Source organism: Mastigoproctus giganteus, chromosome 7 (genome assembly GCF_048544385.1).
Source record: "Mastigoproctus giganteus isolate SK-2022 chromosome 7, ASM4854438v1, whole genome shotgun sequence".
Lineage (NCBI taxonomy): Eukaryota > Metazoa > Arthropoda > Arachnida > Uropygi > Thelyphonidae > Mastigoproctus > Mastigoproctus giganteus.
In genome coordinates this window covers 218,176,252-218,202,165 of record NC_143581.1, presented here as the reverse complement: position 1 = coordinate 218,202,165, position 25,914 = coordinate 218,176,252, and the positions used below count along the sequence as shown (strand labels likewise).

The 25,914-nt window shown below is 37.2% G+C and overlaps 1 protein-coding gene across 1 annotated transcript in view; it reads left to right on the top strand.

Annotated features, from left to right (window-relative positions):
• The first annotated feature begins 5,172 nt into the window (after nt 1-5,172).
• The window catches only part of LOC150083688 (katanin p60 ATPase-containing subunit A1-like), a 56,692-nt gene continuing 35,950 nt past the window's right edge, over nt 5,173-25,914 (top strand). Inside the window, exons 1-3 of the mRNA XM_090377438.1 lie at nt 5,173-5,343; nt 9,568-9,761; nt 17,385-17,547. Coding sequence (XP_090233564.1) covers nt 5,173-5,343; nt 9,568-9,761; nt 17,385-17,547 — 528 coding nt within the window. The remainder of the gene's footprint in view (nt 5,344-9,567; nt 9,762-17,384; nt 17,548-25,914) is intronic.

Below are 25,914 nucleotides of genomic sequence, written 5' to 3'. Positions count from 1 at the left end.
TTTCTAGTACTCTGCCTTCGCCTGCCTAACTTTCTTTGCGACTTGATTACAGACTAGTTTATATCTGTCATAGGCTTCTGTGTCACCTGATACTTTATATGCATCCCATACATTTTTCTTCTCTGCCACGAACCTCATTAATTCATCTGACATCCATTTAGGCCTAAACCTTGAACAGTATTTATTTGGAATGAACAGCCTAGTAGCCTCCAAAATTAAGTCCCTGAAGGCTTTCCATTTAGAATTCAACGTTGGTAACATCATCAGTTGGTCCCACTGTACAGAATTTAAAAACTGTCTGAGGCCCCTGTAGTCACCTTTATGAAAGCAATAGCCCTTCCCTTTAGCCTTGATGGTAGTTACATCTTGTAAGTAATTCCCACATCAGTACATTGTGATCACTGTCACCCAGTGGTTCCTTTATCTGCAAATGTATGAATAATCACTGCTGATAATCAGATCAAGAGTATTACTCCCTGTGGTTGCCTGTAGAAAACAGTCATCCAATAAATCCACAAAAGTTTTGCTAGTGTGGGAGTGACCAACCCACAAGTTCCAGTCAATATCTGGAAAGTTAAAATCCCCCATTATAAGACATTCTGATTTACTGGCTCACTCTGTTTCTCTGCACAAATGCTCATTATACTCATCAGATTCATTAGGCCTATAACACACACCTACTCTCATTTTTCCTTTCCCAGTGCTTATGTCACACCAAACAGACTCAACATTGCATTGTCCACCAACATCAATTTGATGCACTTCCTTAGATTTTATGTGTTTCTTAACTAACAGCATAATCCCTGCTCCCTTCCTGTACACATTGTACTCCCCAAATTCAAATTCTGCACTGCTTATATCTGTGTGACACCACGTCTCTGATATCCCAATAATATCTGCCTTTGATGTCTTGACTAGCACTTCAAGCTCATCAAATTTTTTAACTATACTCCTAGCATTGGTGTACATGCAAGTATACATGCACCTGTTCCTACTCTTAGTTACCCTAACACAACCCATGTATTTATTTGTTCCACTATGACTCTCAGCAGTCCTGGAACTCTCCATTACCGTGCTTTCCAGGCTGCTGCTCATTCTAATAGAAGCAGTGCAAGAATCACTTTTGCCTCTGCCTGCGGCCACTGTTAACTGAGATGATTAGATTAGAGATGTGCATATATTTTTCTCTCTTGTTCAAAAAGGTGGTTAAAAGGATAAAGTAACTAACTAAAAGACCTATAAATTTGATTTCTGTGTCAGGAAGAACTGAGAGGTCCATAGTTACAAATGTAATACATGATTATCCAGACAGGATTTAAACTATAATTAATATAATTAGTAACTATGAGGTTATCATAGTTACTAATATAAAGTAAAGTTACTTTATACTATAAAAATATAGTATAATGTAACTGGATATAAAGAGTAATTTTGACATCTTTTACTTATATTTCAGTAAAGCTTTTAATACAGTCCCATATGAACAACCGTTTTTTAATTAGAGCAATAGGGAATTTGGTGGAAGATACTGCTGTGGGTGAAGAGATGACTTAGAAGGAGACAGAGTGTAGGTGTAAATGGTCACTGCTCCTCATCACCTAGCATTTGTTTATAACAGATAACAGCAATTAGCAAGGGCAGAGTCTGTCTTCGTGGTTCATTTTTTGAGCAGGGAGGGAGTTAATCCTCAGGCATTGTACAGCTATAAAGCTAAAGGGATGGCTGATTTGGAGAAGACAGAGAGTGATAATCAATGGACACTGCTCTTCGTAGACTAATGTTATTAGTGGAGTCCCCCAGGGTTCAGTGTTGGGTCCATTGTTGTTTTCTGTATTTATTAATGATATTTATGATGGTATCTCAGGCTTAATGTCCAAGTTTGCAGACGGTATGAAGGTCGGCAGGGTTGTTAATGACACTAATGATAGTATGCTGCTGCAACAGGATCTAGAAAAGTTGAGCAGGTGGGCTGAGAGGTGGCAACTGAAGTTTAACATTGACAAATGTAAAGTACTGCATATGGGAAGCAGTAACCCCAGAGTAATGTTTGTTTGTTATTTGGTTTTTAGGAGCATTAGCAACTAAGGCAATACGGCTGCAGGATATGTGGTGGTCATTCCCTGACCTTTCCGCATCCACCGTATTTGGTAGTGATGGGCTCGAACCCCGGTCTAATCAAGAAGCGTGTGCTGCGCACTGCTGCTCCTTCCCACCTGGCTACGGAGGCGCCTCCCAGAGTACTGTATCAACTATGTGGTACTACACTGTGGTACTACTAGAGAATGAAAAGGATCTGGGGTAATTCTGCAGGCAGATATGAAGTTTTCTGAGTAGTGCAGACGGTCTGCAAAGGTAGCTCATGGTGTCTTGTCAAGGATATACAGGAATTTTTCTAGCAGGGATAAGGAGGTGATTATCTCCTTGTATAAGGCAATGGCCACGCCACACCACGGCACCTGTACCGTATGCAAGTCTGGCGGCCTCATTTTAAGAAGGATGTAGAGCTGCTGGAGTGAGTACAGAGAAGGGCAAGATTAGTGAATGGAACAAAGGGTTGCTCTTATGAAGAAAGGCTTAAGTTTTTGCAAATTACAGTGTCTGGAGACTAGGCACCTGCAAGGTGATCTGATTGAGGTGTATAAAGCCTTGAATGGTTTGAGCATGCTCAATGCTGATGGGATTCTTCGTCTTGCTCAGAATAATTGTCTGAGAGGACATAAATTCAAATTTAGGAAAGACAGTTGTAGGATACATGTGCGGAAGTTTGCCTTTAGCCAGCTGGAGGTTGATTGCTGGAACAAACTTCCGTATGCCGTTGTAGTCCTGCTCAATCAGCTTCAACTTCTCGAAAATCTGCTACCAATTCCTTAAATGCTGATCTTCAGGTAATTCTCCAGTGGAGCAAAGACAACTTAATTGATTTCAACCTTTCTAAAACTCAGTCTTGTCTTATATCTCGCAAAAAGGATTCTTCTGCTCCTATGCTTATCTTTAGTGACACTCCAATTTCTAGGCAAAAGGATATATCTCTTTTGGGGATTACCTTGACTTCTAATCTCTCTTGGCACAAGCACATTACAAATATTGCTTCCTCTGCATCTAAAAAACTTGGTTTTCTCTTTCGCTCTCGGCGTTACTTTTCTTCCAAACAGCTGCTCACTCTGTATAAATCGCAAATCCGCCCTGCCATGGAATATTGTTCCCACATCTGGGGTGGTGCCCCCCAAAACCTCTCTCAGGCTTCTTGATTCCATTCAGAAGAGGGCAGTTAGGTTAATTAATGATTCATCTCTAACAGAGTCTCTCCACTCGCTCTCTCATAGACGCACTGTTTCTGCTGCATGCCTCTTCTACAGATACTTCCATGGGCACTGTTCTTCTGAATTAGCTTCTATAATTCCCGCTCTCTCTTTCAAAACAGTCCGAACACATGCCGCCACCAGCCAACATCCATTTACTGTCCAACTTCAAACCCACAGAACCAACTTTTCATCTTCCTCATTTATTCATTCAACTGCCGTTTTCTGGAACAACCTTCCTTCATATGTATTTCCTGAAAATTACAATCTACAGAAGTTCAAGTCCAATGTCAACAAATATCTTCTTTCGTCTTCTCAATCTCCAACCCAAGCACGGTACTAAGTACTATAGGTTCTAATACCTCTCGTGTTTGGGGTTCACATAAAAAAAAAAAAAAAAAAAAGAATTTGATAGCTTAAATAGATTCAATGCATAACTAGACAAACATTTGGAGCAAGTGGATGGGTGAAATGAGAAGGTTTTTTTTTTTTTTTTTGGCTGATACGATATAAGCTTGCTTTCTTGCATCATGTGTCTTTGCTAATGCTATAAAGGGAATTTCACTTACCATGTTTATTTCATTACTATAACTAATTTGGTACAGATATAGATAATTAGTGTATATTTTTGAAATAATCTGGATCTGCCTTTCATAATTAGGATTTATTCCTTCAGCAACCTAAATTAATTAGGTGGACTGAGAATTGGCAGCTGAGATATAACACTGGAAAATGCAAGGTCTTGCATATGAGTGGCAGTAACCGTAGAGCAGTGGTTTTCAACCGGGGTGCTGCAGCACCTTAGGGTGCCACAACAACATTCCAGGGGTGCCATGTATTTGGGTTTAAATTACTTAAAAAAAATTTTTTTTTTAAAATTTATATATGTATTTCATTATAAAAAGGTGTACAATATCTTTTTAATTTTGTGGTGATCTATAATTGATGTTTATTTAGTATCTCTATATAAAGAATAAAATTATTATATATATATGTATAAATTGTATTATGAATTGTAATTTTGTTTATAGTTATGTTATTGTAATAACTATGATATAACATATTTTTTAATATTAGATATATATATATATATATATGTGTGTGTACACAGAGAGAGAGAGAGAGAGAGAGAGAGAGAGAGAGAGAGAGAGATCAGATCTAACAGGCAAAAAATTGAGTAGGGGTGCCACAAAATAAAATAAATTACTTAGGGGTGCTGTTATTAAAAAAAGGTCGAAACCCTAGAGTAATGTACCACTTTGGTAGCACCAAATTCAAGACAGCTGATATGAAAAGGGCTTTGGAATAACTATGTAGTCTAATATGAAGTTCTCTGAGCATTGTAGATAGGCTGCTAAGATAGCTCATAGGGTTCTCTCTTTGCCTGCCAGTAGAAACAAAGAAGTATTTATTCCATTGTAGAAAGCAATGGTTAGGCCACATCTTGAATACTGCATATAGATTTGGAAGACCCATGTTAATAAAGATTTGGACCTCTTGAAAAATGTACAGAGAAGAGCAACATGAATAAGGAAACCACCCTCTCCAAAGGTGGTTCTGGGGCCCTTGTTCATAATATTTGTTAATGGCATTTTTGAAGGCATGACAAGCATGATGTTGAAGTATTGCTAATAATACAAAGATTGGAAAGTTTATGTATATCAGCTTTTGCAGAAATATGTAAATATAATTAATATTAGTAATATAATTATATAAGAGTATAATTATATATATTTTAATTTACCTGTCTTTTAGCATACTATAAAAGAATTCAATTACTTATCTAATGTTCTCAACACATGTTCTCTGTTTAAATTTAGATGTAGCCATCTCTTGTTTCAGGTTAAACTTTTAATATTTCAAATGTATAGTCATGGATGTGCCCTCTTGTGCTACAATATGTGAAAATATAAAGATGGGACGAGAATATGCTCTGCTATCAAATTATGAAACAGCATCTATTTATTATCAGTGTGCTATACAGCAGATTTACCGTCTTCTTCCTGCAGTAGATGACCCTCTTCGAAAGGAACATTGGCAAAAAGTTAGTATGAATTTGATTATATATTAAATAGAACTATAAAACTTGATTCCTTCTAAATATTAAAGAATAAATTGTTAGTCAGATATTCACATATAAAATTATTAAGTGGTCATTTGAAAAAATCATTGGAAAAACAAAAATGAGAGTGAAATATGTTATAGACCAAATAACTACGATGAATATTATGAGATTTGATGAAAAAGTTTGGGGACTAAACTAATAGTTGGGAAATAATGAAGCTTACCAGCTATCAGATGGATCTCCTTCAAAGTAATCCCCTTGACACTATATACACTTACAAAGCTTTTGCAACTGCTGTAAATATTCCTGATAGACTTCTTTTGGAATTTTTAATAGTTCCTGTGTCCATGTTCTGAATCATTTCCTCATTCGCTACAAAGCTGTAACCCCTCAAGGGAGGTTTTAAGCTTGGGAATGAAAACAAAATCACAGGAAACTAAATTTTGTGAGTGAGGAAGACAGGAGACCACAGTGATAGAGTGCCTTGCATGAAATCCTTGAATGGAAGCAAGTGTGCAAGGACTAGCTTGAAATTTTATCGAGATTGTCTTGCTTTGTTGGGCCTTGGAGGAAATAGAGCATTGCAGTAAGAGAACTAGGCCTTTGTTTCCAGGTCATAACTGCGCAACCATGATTTTTCACTAGTAGCATTGGAAGATTCAGCATGGATCAACAGCATGTTGAAGATCCTGACATGTCAGAACTCCTCTGTCTTTCTCTGTGTGATTATCTGCAAGTGTTTCTTAGAGGTGTTTTTATTGTCTAAACTACAAATTTATAATAACACGAACATGATTTTGTAATGTAATTGAATAACATAATAGATAACTTAATTTTATAGTGTAGTCTTATTACTGTTTTTACATATCTCTTACTTTGGTATTTTTAATTTAAATTTAAGCAAAAATCATGCCTCATACTAGAGCAGCAAAACAAAAAACTGAAAGTAGCAGGAATGCATTAGATCTGGGAGGACTGCCAAAGGAAAGGCAGCCCTCCTATGAATCAGGGTTTAATAGGTGCACTACTTACTACATGCCCTGCTACAGATGCTCCATCTGTAATGGGACATGATAAAGTCAAAATGGATGTTTTTGATACAAAGAGTGTAAGGAGATTAGGTGCAAATTCAGCATTCTGAAAGGTGAATATGAGTTTGAAGAACAGTGCCCTTAATTGATGCTCTTGAAGGAATTAAAACGAGGGACCTGTGAAGCACTGATCTGCCCTACTCATTGTTTGAGCCTACATTCATGCATTAGACAACACAGAAGAAATCCAATGGCAGAAAACACTGGTCCTGCAGGAAGTAGTTAATGTAAATATAATGTACAGGGGAAGGATGGGCTGAATGGGCCAGGGTGTATCTCAGGGCAAAGATTAATGATGTTCTAGAGCAGTTACCATTTTTTAAGGATACTAAAGGTGATATTGTTATGCATATTGGTACCAATAATATTAAGAATATGTGATCTAGGAATTTACTGAACAGATATAGAACATGTTAAGAAAATTCCACAAGTTAGAATTAAAATTTAAGGTGTCTAGAATTTTGATCAGACATGATAGGAGGGAGTATGGGAGAAGGCCTTTTCAATTAATTATGCCAGAGATTGTGCAAAGCTCGTGAGGTACAATTTTTCTCAGCATGGTCTATAATTATTAACAGGTGAGAATGTTTTTACAGGGATAGGATATACCTAAGCAGAAGTGCGAGGATATTTGCTGATTCTATTAAGGAGGTGTTAGATAAATCATAAAACTGCTATTTGGGGGGGGGGGGGGCTTGCAGCTGCCATTACATGGACTAATAGTTTAATGGTAGCTGCAAGCAGTGATGAAATTGATCCTTGTGCTGCTTCTATTGGCACATATAGCAGCTTGGAAAGTAAAACGTAGGAGATTATAAGACCTGCTGGGGGTCTTCGTGAAAAAAAGCAAATATATGGGCTGTTAGGGTTACTAAGAGTATAAACAAGCACATTCTTGCTAATACACTAATGCTAGTGTACAAGCAAACATTAAAATTGGACAAATTTGAAGTATTGGTTAAATCATCAAATATGGACATTATATGGATATCGGAAACATGGTGCCAGTCATATATATAAGGGATGCAGAATTTGAATATAGTGAGTACACTGTGCATAAAAAGGACAGACAGAACAGAGAGAACAGCACCATAGGATCTAAAGCAGTGCACTTGGTTGACATAGGTGATTAGTGTAATGCTCAATTAGTTTTGATGTGATGACATAAGAACTGGGAAAAGAAAAATGAGAATAGGAATATGTTATAAGCCAAATGACTGTGATAAGTATAATGAACACCTGTACAGACAACTAGAGGAAACTGGTAAAGGCTATTTTAACTTTGAGTGGAACTTGTCTGTCAGTCGCACAGTGGCAGAACTTTTCTGAATTTATTGGATGACTGTTTTCTACACCAGCATGTTAGAAAGGCAATAAGAGAAAGCAGTATTCAACAAGAAAAAGCATTATCTCTCTGGTTATCAACAGTGACTCTTCATGCATTAAAAATCTCTAGCTAAAGAAACTACTAAGTAGCAGTGGTCATAATCTACTGATGTGGGATTTACTTAAAGATATAACTACTGTCAAGGGTAAAAGGAAGGGGATTTTGCTTTCATAAAGGTGACCACAATAGTCTTAGATAGTTTTTAAATTATTTTCATTAAGAGCAACTGATGTATCACCAGCTGCAAATTCCAAGTGGGAAGCATTCTGGGTTAGAAGATCCTAGGCTTTTTATACCAACTAAAAAAAAAGATATTGTTTAAGGTTTAGACCCAAATGAATGACAGATGAACTGAGAATAGTGACAGAGAAGGAAAATGCATGGGTTGATTATAAATTATCAGGGGACATCGAAATGCTAAGTATAAACTAACCTGCAATCAAGTCAATAAGGGACTAAAATGCATTAAGAGCTTATGCCTCAGGCTGCAAGAGAATTCTCTTGCAGCCTGAGGAAGAGAAATTAAGACTAAAATGCAATAAGCCCTTAATACATTTTAGTCTTAATTCATCTTATACACCATCAGGCTTCTCTCATATTGTGGAGTTATACTTCATAACTGTTTTGCCATCATTACATCACTAGAGTACCTACTCACCCACTGATGAAGGGCCAAATATCTCTGCCGCCTGGGTGGTGGTATCTGCTGGGAATAAGTAACAACAGTCTTCTCCTTTTGGTGAAGCGTTACTTATTCAAAGTGGTGCAATATCATGGCAACTCGTTGTGGTATTCACAATATGAGATATAACTTAAATGATGCTGCCTTTGCATAAATTTGCTAATTCAGAGTTTAGCTATGTACTAATATGATGCATTTGCACTAACTTGTACGTAGTCAATAAGGGATTAAAGTGATCTATGGCAGCGTATGAGAAGTCTCTGGCTAATAAAGCAAAGCAGTAAGTAGTGAAATTCATGAATAGAGCATTTGTCAATGGAATTTTTATACTTCTATAAATATTATTTGTTAAAAAAAATTAATAATCTTCTCAATGAACAGATTTCCATGAAATTTTATATTTGGTTCTGTAGAACCAAATTTATTGAGCCATTCCAAATTGCATTAAAATTGGACAAAAAATCTGTCAGTTTTTTTTTTTTTCTTTTTGTATTTGTTCAATTTTGTAATTTGTCTTGGTGGCGGTTGTTTGAGCTTTACGATTCTCTTAGCTTTTTGCATATTGCACCAGCGTATTACACCTATACAAGTGTGCTTTCATGGGCCAATTTGTATGTTGTGTGAGCTGAAACTTCAAAAATAACTCACAGGAGAAAATTCTACACCCTCTATCCGAAATCAGTTAACTAAATTTCCAACCAAAGCAGCTTTTAAGAATTCCTTCCATCTCTGAAGGAATTCTTCAAGGCCTCTTTCAGTTGGGACTTACTGTTTATAGCAGGTATCAAACCAGTCCTTTTCAAATGAGTAACAAAACCATTATTCTGTCATAGGGGACATGATGCATATCTTTGGGTATATTTTTTCAGTACTTTTTCATTAAATGTCAAAAAAATGTATCTATTTAGAATATTAAATAAAGATAATTAAATACAAGTAATTACAAAAAAATAATTAAAAAAAACATTGAACACATTTGAAATGTAATGTAGTGTTATAACATTACCAAACTTTTGTTTATTTGTTTATTATTTTTTTTTCAGGCTCAGCTTAAAGTTGCAGCAGAATATGAGGCAGTGAAAGACATACAAAATATTCTAAACAGTTATAAATCTGATTTCTCTAGTAAGTCAGAACAATATTTTGATGATCCAAGTAGCAATATTAGTGCTTGGCCTACAGAATACCTGTCCAATGATCCTGATGTCTGGCCACCTCCTACTCCAGTGGAACATAGGTAATAATTATTTGGATAATTAAAGTTAAAAGCATTCTTTGATAAACAATCAGAATTGCTATCCAGGGTTTAAGTTAACATAGGTAAATTCCAGAAATGGGCGATGGAACAACTTTTTAAGAGAAATAAAATTATAGATATTAGTATGATCTAATTTTCCTGTCAACTGTTTCAGCATAAAGTTAATCTTATTTACTATGAAATGGTGAGTATAGGAGATGAAATTCCTCAAAATCTGTGATTGGGACAGGATAGTAGGAAATTGGGTGTTTCCAGATCGATTTAAGGATTCAGGATTCTGTAGAAAATATTCATACTCAGCAGAAGATTTTGAGCCTTTCATTTGATGGAATACCATTTTGCAGTTATCTTATTTCGATAGCTACTTCCATTTCCAATAATAGAGAAGGATCTGTTTTTCCTTTTGGACTGCAAACACGAGCTTTTGAGTAATGTCTGATTTTTTAAATTTGCTGAATGGTTTGGATTTCAGTTTGACAAAAAAGCAAGACAGGTGAATAATTTTATAAAGGTTTTCTTTAGAAGATCTTTATCTATAAAATAATTTATAATCTTTATTCTTCTAAAGAATAAAGATTATAAGTATGCTTTACAGTAATTATAGTATTAATAAGTTTCATCTTTAAAAAGTAGTGTTTAAAATTTTTATCACATTCCATAATTCTAAGTTTATATAAGTGAATCTTATATTATTTTAAAAAAAAAGTTTACAAATATTCATCCCTAGGACAGGATTCAAAGGTGCACTCTTTCAGAAGCAGATTGGCATCCTTACCAATTGTATTCCCATAGTTTATAAAATATCAACAGTCAATTAATTTCTTAGAATTCAAACAATGGATATATATTTTGCTCACATCTTTGATTAGCAGAGAGAGAGCCAACTGACACTGGTTTCATTCCATATGAATTAGTTGTGGTTATGAGTAGTACACTCTCCAGTTGATACTGAATTGCTAAGCTCCTTTAAACAGTTTAAATCGGGAGGAGACATGAGGAATTTTTTTTATATCTTGCTAAAATTATTTGGCCATCCCATTTAAAGATGGTGGCTATATATATCTTTGTCCAAAGGACAAAGTATGGATATATAAAGGAAAAGAACATAAGAACCCTTTTGATAGTAATTGTTTGTATAAAATAGATATGTCTTACATGTACAGCGAGAGTAATAAGTAATAGTCACGCCACATCCTTTGAGGTTATGATGGGCATATTGTGGTGAGACACAACATACCCCGAAGGCACAAATGATTGAATTTTTAGTTATTAATCTTCAACCACAAAGAAATGTGCAAAACTTTTCTCATGAATCACCTGACACAACTTGTGTGACCACTCCCAGGTTAAGGAGTTGGAGTATATCTTTGCCATATATTTTTTTTTTTTCTTTTTATGTGAACCCCAAACACGAGAGGAATTAGAACCTATAGTACATAGTACCATGCTTGGGTTGGAGGTTGAGAAGACGAAAGAAGATATTTGTTGACATTGGACTTGAACTTCTGTAGATTGTAATTTTCAGGAAATACATATGAAGGAAGGTTGTTCCAAAAAATGGCAGTTGAATGAATAAATGAGGAAGATGAAAAGTTGGTTCTGTGGGTTTGAAGTTGGACAGAAAATGGATGTTGGCTGGTAGCGGCACGTGTTCGGACTGTTTTGAAAGAGAGAGCGGGAATTATAGAAGCCAATTCAGAAGAACAGTGCCTATGGAAGTATCTGTAGAAGAGGCATGCAGCAGAAACTATGAGAAAGCGAGTGAAGAGACTCTGTTAGAGATGAATCATTAATTAACCTAACTGCCCTCTTCTGAATGGAATCAAGAAGCCTGAGAGAGGTTTTGGGGGCACCACCCCAGATGTGGGAACAATATTCCATGGCAGGGCGGATTTGCGATTTATACAGAGTGAGCAGCTGTTTGGAAGAAAAGTAATGCCGAGAGCAAAAGAGAAAACCAAGTTTTTTAGATGCAGAGGAAGCAATATTTCTAATGTGCTTGTGCCAGGAGAGATTAGAAGTCAGGGTAATCCCCAAAAGAGAGATATCATTTTGCCTAGAAATCGATCCAAAAGTCTTATCACATTATAAGAACATGTACTTCCTGCTCGCAAAATTTTACTTCATTTATGCTAGTGCACCATAAATAATCAAACTTAATGCAACAGATTTCTCCAAAAAAAAAAAGAACTAAACCTCAAAAAAACTTCTCATTCATTTTAGAAATATATGCTGTATTAAGTTGTTTGGGGGTGAGACAACATGTTCTCCCTAATTTCTACCTCTTCTACATCTAAATGATCATTAGTCAAACTTATGAAACAAAGTTATGTGCAAAAAAAAATAATAATGAACCCCCCAAAAAATGTATGTAGTCTCAATTTCATTCTTAGCATTATTCATTTCCATCTATAGTCTGCTAAGATTTAGAGAATTTTTTTCTGGAAAAAAAAAAACTCACCAGAGCAGTTATCCATTCACAACACAGGTCTTGTTCTGCATGGTTATAAAGAGGTAAATAGTGCTCTTCCTTGTGGTAACAAAAGATTGTGAAACAGTCCTGTTTGTTGCTCATTTGACCTAGGTGAGGTCACATGATAGGTTTCTGGCTGCACATTCGTGCTGACTGTTTGCCCTTCTGACTGCTATTTTTTGTAACCATCTCAGACTAGGGTTTGGGAAGAGAGATCCATGACTGTCAAAATTTATTCCCATTTCCTGTTATAAACAAAGAATATCCATGTGTGTTCTGCCTTTGTGATCATCCCTCGTTACTGTGGTGCCTCCGTAGCCAGGTGGGCAGGAGCAGCACATGCTTCTTGATTAGAGATTAGACTGGGGTTTGAGCCGTGACCACCAAATACGGAGGATGTGGAAAGGTCAGGGAATGACCACTGCATATCTCCAGAGCAATATGGTCTTAGTTGCTAATGCTCCTAAAAACCAAATAACTAACCTACCTCGTTACTGTATCGAGGCAAAAGTGGCCCTTTCCAGGTTGCCCTATTTGTCTCTAGTGTACAAACACTGGAGACAAATAATGAAGTTGGATGAGTGTGATGAAATTAATTTGGCGTCCATTGTTAAGGACAGCTTGCCTTATCTAGTGTAGTGTGTTGTAATGATAATGTAAGAGGGTCATTGTATCTATTAGTTTTCTGTTTGCTACATTAAAGTTCCAGGCTTTTTCTTCACAAGTGTCAAGGAATAGAAGAGTATTATTCTGCTCCAGTTTGAGGCTGGAGGTGATATCACCTCCAGCCTCAAACTGGAGATAATGTCTTGGTGTATGCTGTTTATGTAGGAATGGATGATATCCAAATTTTCCTTACTGTGACTCTGAATCATAGAAATATCATCCACATATTTGGACCACAGCTTAGACTTGCTCTAGTTGTTGATAGAATGCTCCAGTTCAGAATTGGTGGCCCTGATTATTAAGAGGCAAAAGTGGTCCATTTGACTCTCAATATGGTAACCAGGCAGAGGGGAAATGACTCCCCATTCTTAGCCCTTCTTCTGCAAGTAGAATTTCCCTGTGAGATCTTATTTTGAAAGAGAAATTAAGTGATCAGAGTATGTTTCTGTATTGTCATTTACTAAGGCTAGCTTTAATGTCTACTAGTGCTATATTGACAAACATTGACTGTTGAAAGCTCATACTTTAGTTTGAACACATTTCCTCCTATTTTTTAGAAATGTGTTTAAGTTTTTGAGAGTGAAGATGGGAGGGATGATTTTTGCTTTAATACTCCAGAAAATGAAAGTGGGGTTTAGAATTGTTAGGGTATCAATATATACATTGGTTAAGGCTGTTCAAGATAAAACTTAGAGATAAAGAATACACCATATTGCAGTTGGCTTGTATCCAGATTGCTAGCTTTCCTTTCGGCCTATAATAAAGTTTTCAGCATCTGTAAATAAGTTATTAATAAATCCAAAGTAGATTTTGAAAAAGTCTAAAAATAAGAAACTTGTCTTTTATCCATAGTATACAAGTTTTCTGATCTCTTTCCAAAGCCATTGCCTCAACTTCTGTTTACTTATATTTCCATTGTCTGTTGCATCTTATTGATTCTATTGTGTTTTCATCCAAAGATAAGTTGACTCATTAGTATCTTATGTTCCTTCTAACTCTTTCATTGATGATCTTTGTAAATTTCCTATTATCATACCAAACACATTCCATTTAGTGCCGCCGACCGGGCTAGCCGAGTGGGTAAAGTACCTGCCCGGCAACCCAAAGGTCGCGGGTTCGATTCCCGCCTCGGGCTTGGATCAAAGTACTGCAAAAACCTTGGGAGGTGCAATATGGCCACAGAAGCCGATGCGCCAACAACTACCAAATCAAACCATTTAGTGCCAACCTAGTTTTTCCAACAGAAAGTGATTAGAAAAACTAAGCAAACTTAATGCCAAGGCATCTTTATATCCTGATGACATTTTTCCACATGCTGTTAAAATATTGAATCCAGAGTTAACTTTTGAACTGTGTTACCTTTTTACGCTTTTCTTCCAGTAGTGTTTTTTATCTTGTATGTGAAAATTGCTTATATCTAACTAATTCCTACAAAAGAGTGACAGATCTCTGCCTCCTCCTAGTTATTGTCTCCTATTTCACTTAATTCAACTCTTTCCAAAGTAATGGAGAAACCTACTAACTGCCAGCACTTTAAACCTTTCATTTGATTGATGATCGCCAATACGAATTTCTTTGGTCTTGATCGACTAGTGATATCTCAACTTATGTTGCCCATTTGCAGACAAATTCCATGAAAATATTTAGATAACTGAAGTACAGTAGTTGCTTTTAATATTCCTCAGGCTTTCAGTTACATTTCGCATAATGGTTTGTATTTTGATTTTTGCATTTGGGAGTCGGTTTCCTCTCTGACCACCCACAATTTGTGATAGCAAATTGTTCTCCATCTTCAACATCTCAACTAATGCTGGTGTTTTCAGGTATCCTGATCTTATACTTACTCTTTTCTTCTTATATATTAATGACCTACCATCCATCTTTAACAACATTGAGATGCTTAGACAAGCTTACATACATAAGGGATAACTCAGACTTCTAAACTTTTTAGCATATGCACATCATAGATGTTGCTTCCTCGTTGGGAAAAAAAAAAAAAAGGCTATTTCTGTTTTGCTCTACGCTTTACCTTTCTAACTCCACACAAATCACAAAATTTCCCTAACTCCTTAGAATATTGTTCTCAGATGAAAATGATGCCCCAGAAATCTCTCTTAGAGTTTAGAGAATTTCTGTTAGAGTTTAACAGAAATCTCTAAAGAGAGCAGTCAGGTTATTTAATAATCTTGCTCTTACAAACTCACTTTACTTTCTGTCACACAGATTCTGCCACATGCTGTTTTCACAGATATATAAATATATCTGTGAAAAAAAAAAATTACAGCTGTTAATTTAGAAGAAAGTTACCCTTCTTCTAAATTAACAGCTGTAATTTTGTGTCTTCCAAGCCATTCTGAACATGTACAGCAATTAGTCAATGTTAATTTACAGTTCAGCTCTAAAGTCACTTAACTAATTTTTTGTCTTCCTCATTTAGACTGTCTACTTCTTTGGAACAACGTTCCTTCCTTCTGTATTTTCTACAAATTATAGTCTACAAAAATTCAGGTCCAACATTGAAAATATCTTTTTGCTCTACTTTTATTCTCTTCTATAATAGAATAATTATAGAATAAAAAGTAAAGCACTTTTTATTCTATTCTATAATAGAATATTATACACCAATTAGCCAAAACATTATGATCAGTGAGTCATTATGCAAATTGAAGCAACTTCAGGTGAACTACGGCGCATGCGCGGGTCGGGACATGGTATAAAAAACACCTGATATTGAGCTCCGTTAATCAGTGTTACTCTTGTTCTTCAGATGGAAAAGGCAGTGGACTTAAGCGAGTTTGACAAAGGCCAAATTGTAATGGCCAGGCGACTGGGTCAGAGCATATCCTAAACGACACGGCTGGTGGGGTGCTCACGGTCAGCTGTGGTTAGTACCTACCGAAAGTGGTCCGAGGAGGGGGAACCCATGAACCATCGGCGAGTTGTTGGACGACCACGGCTCATTGATGCTCGAGGTGAGCAAAGGCTCTCCTGGATGGTACGTGGCAACAGAAGGGCGACTGTGGTGCAACTCGCCTGTAATTGGAATGCTGGTGATGGGGAGTAATATGTCGCAACACACAGTACATTGAACCCTGCTGAAAATGGGGATGTGTAGCCGCAGGCTGCTCTGAGTGCCCATGCTAACCACGGTTCACCGGCGACAGCGTGAGCATCAAAACTGGACCTTGTGTGATTGGAAGAAGGTCGTCTGGTCCGATGAATCATGTTTCCTATTGCACCATGTGGATGGCCGGGTACATGTGCATTGTTTACCTGGGGAAGTGATGGTGCCTGGATGCAGTGGTGTCATGCTTTGGGCGATATTCTGCTGGGATACCCTGGGTTCAGCCCTATAAAAACAAGGTCACAATATAGCCATGGAAATTTCCATGGCTATATTGTGACCTTGGAACATTTTGAGAACCAACAGGCTGCATTTCAACTCAGTGGCAGTGTGTACACCCATAATTATTGGATTTAGTATGGCCACTTCTTCTTTCCATTCACAAAATTTAACTTTGTGTCATTTACAAAATTTAACTGCATTCTCAGTTTATTACTGACTGTTGCAGTTTAACTGCTAATTTTCATGTGGGACCTTACTCTTTCAAAGTGGTTCATTTGGGTTCTTTAGCATATTTGATTGTTTGGAAACTCTTTGGTCCAACAATTTGTATAGTTATTCATATAGTCAATAAACTCTATGTACTGATGTACTAAAAGAAGTCAGTGCGCCAAAAGGCTTCCAAAAAAATAGCAGTTGTATTGTGTCTATGCAGAGGCTGATTTTCGTGTTGCATGGGCCTTGACTGAAGAGAGATTTAATTCCTCTGGTCCCCAATGGGATTTGAATCCAGATCTCTTGAAATGAGAAAGAGATGGTGACTATATGGACACAGAGAAAGCACACACAAACTAATAGTACTGTGACAAATGCTGTGATGGATTCATATTACCAAGGATGCATCATTTTGTTATCCAAAAAATTTGTTTGGGCATAGCCATTTTCCTGCAGGAGAGAAACCACTGTTACTGTTAATACTGTCACTTGGTGAATCTTTGATCATTGGCTGAGTTTGTGTACTTACACGAATGAAAGTTACAGAGGATGTCAGAAATATTAAGCATATTTCACACAATGATGACCTTAGTATTTTTGAACTATTTTTGGAATAATGATAGAATTAAAAATTAATAATAAAATCTGAATCTACCAGAGTAACATTCTTAGAATCAGACATTATTTCTATGACTACTGGATTGAAGTATACGGTAAAAGAATGGATTAGTAAACATCTTGAGTATCAGTTATTTAAGATGCAAAAATATAAATGCATATATATGTTTCTTTAATATTATTGAGTACTGTATAAATATATTTTATTATATTATTTAGTTTACTGGTGTGATTTATTTTTTATATATACATGAGTTCAGACAGTTTTTAAATTAATTTTTTTAAGACAAGGATTACGCTACTATAAGAATGCTCGCAGAGGAGAAATTTCTAAAACACCTCACTTGAAAGGAGTTGATAAATGTAGACGGAAAATGGGAATCGAAAATAAAGGAGGAAAAATAGATTCAAGAGGAAGAAAAGATATAAAGAAAGAAGATTTAGTAAAGGTATTATTCTCTATAAGGAATTATGTGTGACATTTTTGAATGATAATTGCTGGATGCAGGAAAATAACAATGAAAATATATGCTTATTTCAAAAGAACTATAGAGTTTAAAAATTTTATTGTGATCAAACTATCTGATGAAAAATAAAATCAGTGATGATAGTAACTCTCTGTTTTTTCATGGTGATTTGGAGACCAAGCAGTGGCATAACTAGGGTGAGGCACATGTCCTTGGCACCAGATTTGGGATGTGCCATTTTTATGGTTAAAAATGCAAAAATTCCAATTCTGTGTGTTCAAGGGGCACCATTTTTTTATTTGCCTTGGGTGCCACCAACCCTAGTTACCCCTCTGAACCCAAGAGAAAGGATATGGGAATCAAAAGAGAGTTTTGAGTCAAGTATCATCCCTAAAGAATTTGGCTTGAGGATGGCAATAATTCAGACTTGTGGAAGTTCATGTTTAATGAGACATTGGATTTAATGAGACACAGAAATGAGAGTGAGAAAATTATGTAATACATTTTGGCCGAGGCGTCTCCGTAGCCAGGTGGGAAGGAGCAGCAGTGCGTAACACACGCTTCTTGATTAGACCGGGGTTCGAGCCCGTCACCACCAAATACGGAGGATGCGGAAAGGTCAAGGGAATAACCATCGCACATTCCAGGAGCAATATGGCCTTAGTTGCTAATGCTGGCCTTAGTTGCTAATGCTCCTAAAAACCAAAATAACATAACATAACATACATAACATTTTGGCCTAGTGTATGTAAAGACCAAAGAACTTTCACATAGTTAATTATTGAATTCTGAGATCAGTGTAGTTACAGCAGAATATGTATTGTTAACATGGCAAAGTCAGGAAAATGAAAAAAAAAAAAAAACCATTATTGGTATATGTGAATCCAGGACCTCCCTGAAATATTGGAACAGAAGATAGCAAACAACAGGAGCCACCCTGAGGGATGTCAACAGGTGAGTTCTTGACTAGCATATGCACAACGGTCATAAGCATGTATGCTTTGTGTAGTCTTGCACTGGCTCTTTTCCTTTTTTTTCCGCTCTGTTATCTGCCCTCTATGATTGTATAGTGGTTTTGTCACTTGTGTAGAGAGGTCTAGATTTGAGTCCTGCCATAGATTGAAGCCAATTCTTCAGTTGGCTGTAGTTAGCCAATCTCAGGGAGAAAGTAGATTTTTTCCCTGAATGTTATGAGTTTTTATCCCATACAAATTATCCCATAAAGACATAATTTGTACAGACATAATATACAATAGCACAATATGGTCAAAGTCACTGATGCACCTAAAACCAAATAATTCCATTATCTATAGAAGCTCTACCACTACCCAAGTTGCTTGATGCTCTCTTCCATATACAGAAAACATTCGATTTGAAGGCATAGCTGCAGCCTTACTTGAAATCTTGGAAAACTATTTCAGAATCTTTTCTCACTATATTCAATAAGATATTACCCGAGAGGCATCTCCTATTAGCTCATGGTGGATTCCGTCAATCCTTTTTTTTTTTTTTCTAAAAATAGTACTTGAATATAGACACCCCAGAGTGGTGTCTTATCTGCAGTGCTATTTTCATCATTATTGGAATCACTCTTGACAGAGTTCTAGAACATGACTTTGTACACTGGTGATCTGAAGCTTCATCTCATCCTACCAGATTAGCAGAATGAAGTACTTTAAGTTCAAAGAGCTGCAATGCAACAGTTCTGCAATATCAATATGTTCCTTGAGTCAATTGGGCTTGATATCAAAGAGTAGAAAGGTAAACCCAATCTTATTTTACATCCATTTATCACAATAAATGGATGTAAAATTAAAAATGTCAACTTTTATAAAGATCTTGATTTGGTCCCAGGATGGGAACTATCCCTTCACTGGCATTTCTATTAAGCAAGGAAGAAATTCTGTGCTACTCTCCAGACTGTAACTGGAGCTATTGGTGTTACACAGTACTAAACTTATCACAAAATTTGTTCAAAATAGTGTAGTATCAGTGGCTCTCTATGCATCAGAGATTTGGCCATCTATCCTCCACCAACATACTGACAGTAGTTCTTGGAATATAAGTACCTGCTTTTACAATCCCTAAATAGAACCACTGGGCTTCCCCCTCCTCACACTATTGCTAAGGCTATTTATTACTTGCTGCCTGGGATGACTCTGAAAACAGGTAATCACCACTTGAAATGTTATCAACTTCTGCAAATTCATTTTGGACAAACAATGTTCCAGACACACAGTTCCATCATCTTACCAAAGAATAACGGAAGAATCATGGATTAGCATTAGCATTAGCATTAGCATTAGTAGAGGCATTTGATGCAAGAAAGCAAGCTTATGCAGCATCAGCCAAAAAAAAAAAAAAAAAAACCCACTTCCACTTCACCCCTCTGTTCGTTCAAAATACCTGTCCAGCTGAGCCTTAAACTTATTTAGGCTATCAACTTCCACGACAAGGGATGGAAGTCTGTTCCACCCACCAACCACCCGCTGGCTAAAGGCAAATTTCCGCACATCTATCCTACATCTGTCTTTCCTCAATTTGAATTTATGCCCTCTCAGGTGATTTTTCTGAGCTAGAGGAAGAATCCCATCAGCATTGAGCATGCTCAAACCATTCAAGGCTTTGTACACCTCTATCAGATCACCCCGCTGGTACCTAGTTTCCAGACACTGTAATTTGCAAAACTTAAGCCTTTCTTCGTAAGAGAACCCCTTTGTCCCATTCACCAATCTAGTTGCCCTTCTCTGTACTCGTTCCAGCAGCTCTACATCCTTCCTGAAATGAGGCCTCCAGGCCTGTATACAGTACTCTAGGTGTGGCCTGACCATTGCCTTATACAAGGGAATAATCACCTCCTTATCCCTGCTAGAAAAATTCCTATATAGCAAACATCAGTGGTTTGACCATCTCCAAACAAATCAACTCTGAAATTATTTGTGAGGACAAGGCCTACAGAACAAAATTTTTTTTCTTGACACCTGTGCCATATTGGAGTTTCAAAACTTTCAACCTGCCTGTCCTTCCCATGCAACATTTGTGTGCAGGAGAAACCTGATTTACAGTTGTATACCTTTCCTTATTCTGGATAACACTGCTGCCTCTGCATAACTACTATACTCTTAGGCAATAAGATGTTAAATGTATTAAGACACATTTGTATTGTAATATTTTTGGCCCTTTCTAATTAGTTATTATAGATTTCTGATATATATAATGTGACATATTGATGATTGTATTTATCTCTTTACCTATGGATGCTGCCTAGAGGTGGATGTTACTTTCTATTTTCTTGAATTACTTCTTGAAAAAATAATAATAGTTGTCTATCGTGACTAATCACATGATGGAAATGTGATTAGTCCCTCAGCCTGAAGGAATAATAGCATTTACAATATGTCAGTCTTTCAGGTTAGGTGATCTTGGTGATAGTTGCTTTTCCATATAGTGGTGCTCCACCACACTTCCACAGGTTGTAACCAGTTTCCTGAATTTTTCTTGGATTAGTCCTAGAGGTCCAATCCTCTTCCCCACCTTTCCACCAGGGCTGCCTGATTTGATGCCAGACTTTATATATGGGATTTTATTAAAAATTGCTTGTGGTCCCTTTTCCATCAGTTGTGGAAAAGGGGTACTATAAGGGGACTGATAATCTAAAAATTCAGATACCATATGTAAAGTGGGAAGAGTTTAAATATCATTTGGTTATTGGCATTATTATTTTTTTGTATCAGATAGTTTGATCACAAAAAATATGCATGTATATAGTCGAGCTTGGTTATAACAAGCACGGAAATAACAAGATCACGGCTGTAATGAGCAGAAAGCCATAATGATTTTAATTTATGCATATTCCCATATAATCACTCACTGTTATAATGAGTGTACTACACAGATATACTGTACAAATTTTGGTAACTGTGCAAACAGTTACAGATATAGACTGGAACTTATGGGTTGGTCACTCACACACTAGTAAGACTTTTGTGAATTTATTGGATGATTGTTTTCTGCAGCAGCAGCATGTTCAAGAGGCAACCAGAGAGGATAATACTCTTAATGTGGTTATCAGCAGTGATCATTCGTGTATTAAGAATTTGCAGATAAAGGAACCATTAGGTGGCAGTGATCACAGTGTACTGATGTGGGATTTACTTAAAGATATAATTACCATCAGGTGTAAAGGAAGGGGTTTTTGCTTCCGTAAAGGTGACTATAGTGGTCTCAGACAGTTTTTAAATTCTGTACAGTGGGACCAACTGATGATGTTACCAACAGCAAATTTTAAATGGGAAGCATTCATGGAATTAATAGTGGAAGCTACTAAACATTTCGTACCTATTAAGAAATATTGTTCAAGGTTTAGGCCTAAATGGTTGTCAAATGAACTGATGAGACTTGTGGGAGAGAAGAAAAATGTATGGGATGCATATAAATTATCAGGCGACACAGAAGCCTATGATATATATAAGCTAGTCTATAATCAAGTCACAAAGGAGGTTAGGCAGGTGAAGGCAGATTACGAGAAACCTTTGGCAAAGGATGCTAAGAAAAACAGCAAGGATTTTTTTTACTTATATAAACTCTAAAAGGAAAGGAATGAATCTGATTGGTCCACTTGATATCGATGGTTTGACTGTAGATGATCCTGCTCAGATAGCAAACAAACTGAATGAGTATTTTGCATCCACATTCACATATGAGGAGTTATTAAGGTTTGAAAATGCCACAAGGTTATCAAATTGTAACAGTGTGCTTAATGATTTTGCAATAACTGAGAACAAAGTGGAGGAGAAATTGTTGAAGTTAAACATAAGAAAGGCATCTGGGATGGATGGGATCTATCCAGTTATATTAAAGGAGGCGACAAAGGAAGTAAGCAAACCCTTAGCCATAATTATGAGAGCATCCTTGGACTCAGGGGAGGTCCCCACGGACTGGAGATGTGCAAATGTGTCCCCAATTCACAAAGGGGGGATCGAAGGGCGAGACGAGTAATTACCAGTTAGTTTAACTTCTGTTCCAGGTAAAATAATGGCGTCGCTGGTTAAAGATGCACTGCAGAATCATCTAGACAAGACTGCAGCAATAATTCAGACACAGCATGGGTTTGTTAAGGGAAAGTCTTGTCTGACAAATTTGATTGGTTATTATGATGTGGTTACAAAGGAACTGGATACAAAAAATAATTTTGATATCATATACTTGGATTTCAGGAAAACTTTTGACACTGTTGCGCATGGAAGACTTCTGTACTAATTGGAGCAGAATGGTATTAAGGGTAAGTTGCTACAATGGATAAAAGGATGGTTGAGTGGGACAAGACAGAGGGTGGTAATCAATGGGTGCTGCTCTTTGTGGACGAATGTTATTAGTGGAGTCCACAGGGTTCTGTGTTGGGTCCACTGTTGTTTTGTATATTTATCAATGATATTGATGAAGGTATATCAGGCTTAGTATCGAAGTTTGCAGATGATACAAAGGTTGGCAGGGTTGTTAATGACAGTAATGGCAGTGTGTTATTGCAACAGGATCTAGAAAATTTGGGCAGATGGGCTGAGAAGTGGCAACTGCAGTTTAACATTGACAAATTCAAAGTACTGCATATGGGTAGAAGTAACCACAGAGAAACGTACCGTGTGGTACTACACTTAAGGAGATAGAAAATGAAAAAGACCTGGGAGTAATTGTACAGTCAGATATGAAGTTTTCTGAGCAATGCAGACAGGCTGCCAGGGCAGGTCATGGGGTGTTGTCAATGATATACAGGAATTTTGTTAGCAGGGAAAAGGAGGTGATTGTCCTTCTGTATAAGGCAATGGTCAGGCCATGCCTTGAGTACTGCATGCAGGTATGGAGGCCTCATTTTAGGAAGGATGTAGATTTGCTTGAACGTGTACAGAGAAGGGCAACAAGATTGGTGAGGGGAATGAAGGGATCCTCTTACCAGGAGAGGCTTTAAGTTCTGCGAATTGCAGCAGCTGGAGACTAGGCACCTGCAAGGTGATCTGATTGAGGTGTATAAGGCCTTGAATGGGTTGAGCACACTGAATTCTGATGGGATTCTTCCACTTGTTCAGATTACGAACCTAAGGGGGCATAAATTGAAATTGAGGAAGGACAGATGTAGAATAGATGTGCAGAAATTTGCCTTTAGCCAGCGGGTGGTTAATTGCTGGAACAAACTTCCATCTGTTGTTGAATAAATTTAAGGAGGAACTGGACAAATATATAGAGGGGATTGTTTCGTAATTTTTTTTTGGCTGATGCTGCATAAGCTCATATGCTTGCTGTCTTGCATCACATGCTACTACTACTACATTCTTAATTGCTCAGGTAGTTAGAAAAACCCAATTCTTGTAATAGACAAAAATAAAAAGGTCAATTTAGCTTTTATGACCACTCACATCGGATTAGCGGCTGGTTTATGACCTTGTCCTTTCGGGGACAGGGGCTATACAATAGTTCATTGGCATTCCGCTCGTTGCACTACCATATTTACAGATTGTCTTGTATTCACTTATCATTAACATTTGCAGAAAACAAGAGGGATATATTATCTAAGTTAGTTAATTTGTGGCAGGAGTGTTGGGAGTGAAGTGTAACTGGTAGGACAACATATTCTTTTATTTCTAGTGTATAATTTAATTATAAGAATAAATTAAACAAGTTTTATCCTTGTATGGAGGGAAAGTGAAATTACATGAGTTAGGATTGGAAGATGAGCTTTACATCTTTGTGGCATGGCAGGATCATGTATTTTATGATTGTAATTTATATGATGAGTTCAGATGTGAGCTGAACTCATTATACATTTGGTGGCTAATTTTGGCAGGGGGAATGAGGCAGTGTTGTCTTCAGTTGTTAATTATGATGCATTACAGCATTTTTGTAGAATGGTTTTTAGAAAGAGGAGGTTGTTGTCAGTTAGTATTATTACTGAAAATTGCATTAATGATGTTACTAATATGCTTACATTAATTATTATGCCTATACCCATTTTTTCCCCCTGCAGGCTTCCTGTGGATTCAGGTTGTGGGATGTTTTACCCTGTATTTGGGAGTTATCTCCTGGGGTGTGTGTGTATATATATATATATATATGCATATATTATTATTTTATTTTTTTCTGCGTGCTCCTACGAGTGGGCATCCTAGGCGCTGGATACTGGCACTCACTAGTCTTGCACTTCACTGGTGGGTGTGAGAGTTAGGTACATATCGTACCGTCTATGATAGTTGACCCAGGCCTGGCTCTTCATGCCAGGACAGGCACCGGGTGATATTTGCCCAATTGTGGCTATCACCTGGTGGCTGAGTGGCCTGTTCACTATAACATACTGTACACTTTTACACACTCTTACATTGACAGGCCACCATACAAAGGGTACTAGGAAAGTTTTGCAATATGACGCAACAATGAATCACAGGAAGCTGCTTGTTGCTGCATGTCGAGACATGTTCATACGTGTATAGTAGCCACCGCACCAAGTCGATGGGCTCAGTTATTCATTAGTAGTGAGAGTGTAAAGTGCTTGCGATGGCATCGTGGTCACGAAATGAGATAAGGACCGTGAAGAAACTTTGTTCTCTCTGGGTGCCGCATCAACTGACTGAACAGCAGATGACACGACGTGTGACTTGGTGCCGGGAGATGTTAAAAAAGTTTGATAAGGGACAATCTCGGTATGTGAACAACATCGTGACAGGTGACGAGACTTGGCTGTACTATTACGATCTGCCGACCAAGGCTCAAAACAAAGTTTGGGTCTTTGATGATGACGACACACCCGTAATTGTCAGAAAATCCCGATCTGTAAAGAAGAAAATGATAGCTGTATTTTTCAAATCGAGTGGAATTGTGGAACGTGTCGTTTTGGACACGCAGAAGACAGTCACAGCTAAGTGGTATACTGAACAATGCCTGCCTAAAGTCATTGGATCTATGAAGAACCTGCGGCCAAAGTCAAGAATGGACACCTGGTACCTCCATCACGATAATGCTCTAGCTCACCGCACCAAAGCCTGCACCGAATATTTGACCACGACAGGACTGAAACTTCTCGAGCACCCTCCCTACAGTCCAGACCTTGCTCCCTGCGACTTTGCACTGTTCCCGCATGTGAAAATGAAGCTAAAAGGGAGGTGGTTTTCCAGTGATGAGGACCTTCTACGGGCTTGGGACAACGAGTGTGCTTTACTCCCTAGTGAAACTTGGCAGAACTGGTTTAAAGATTGGTTTCGGAGGATGGAGAGGTGTATTGAATGTAAAGGAAATTACTTTGAAAAAATTAAATAAACAAAGCTGTATTGCAAAACTTTCCTAGTACCCTTTGTATTTAGATGGAGT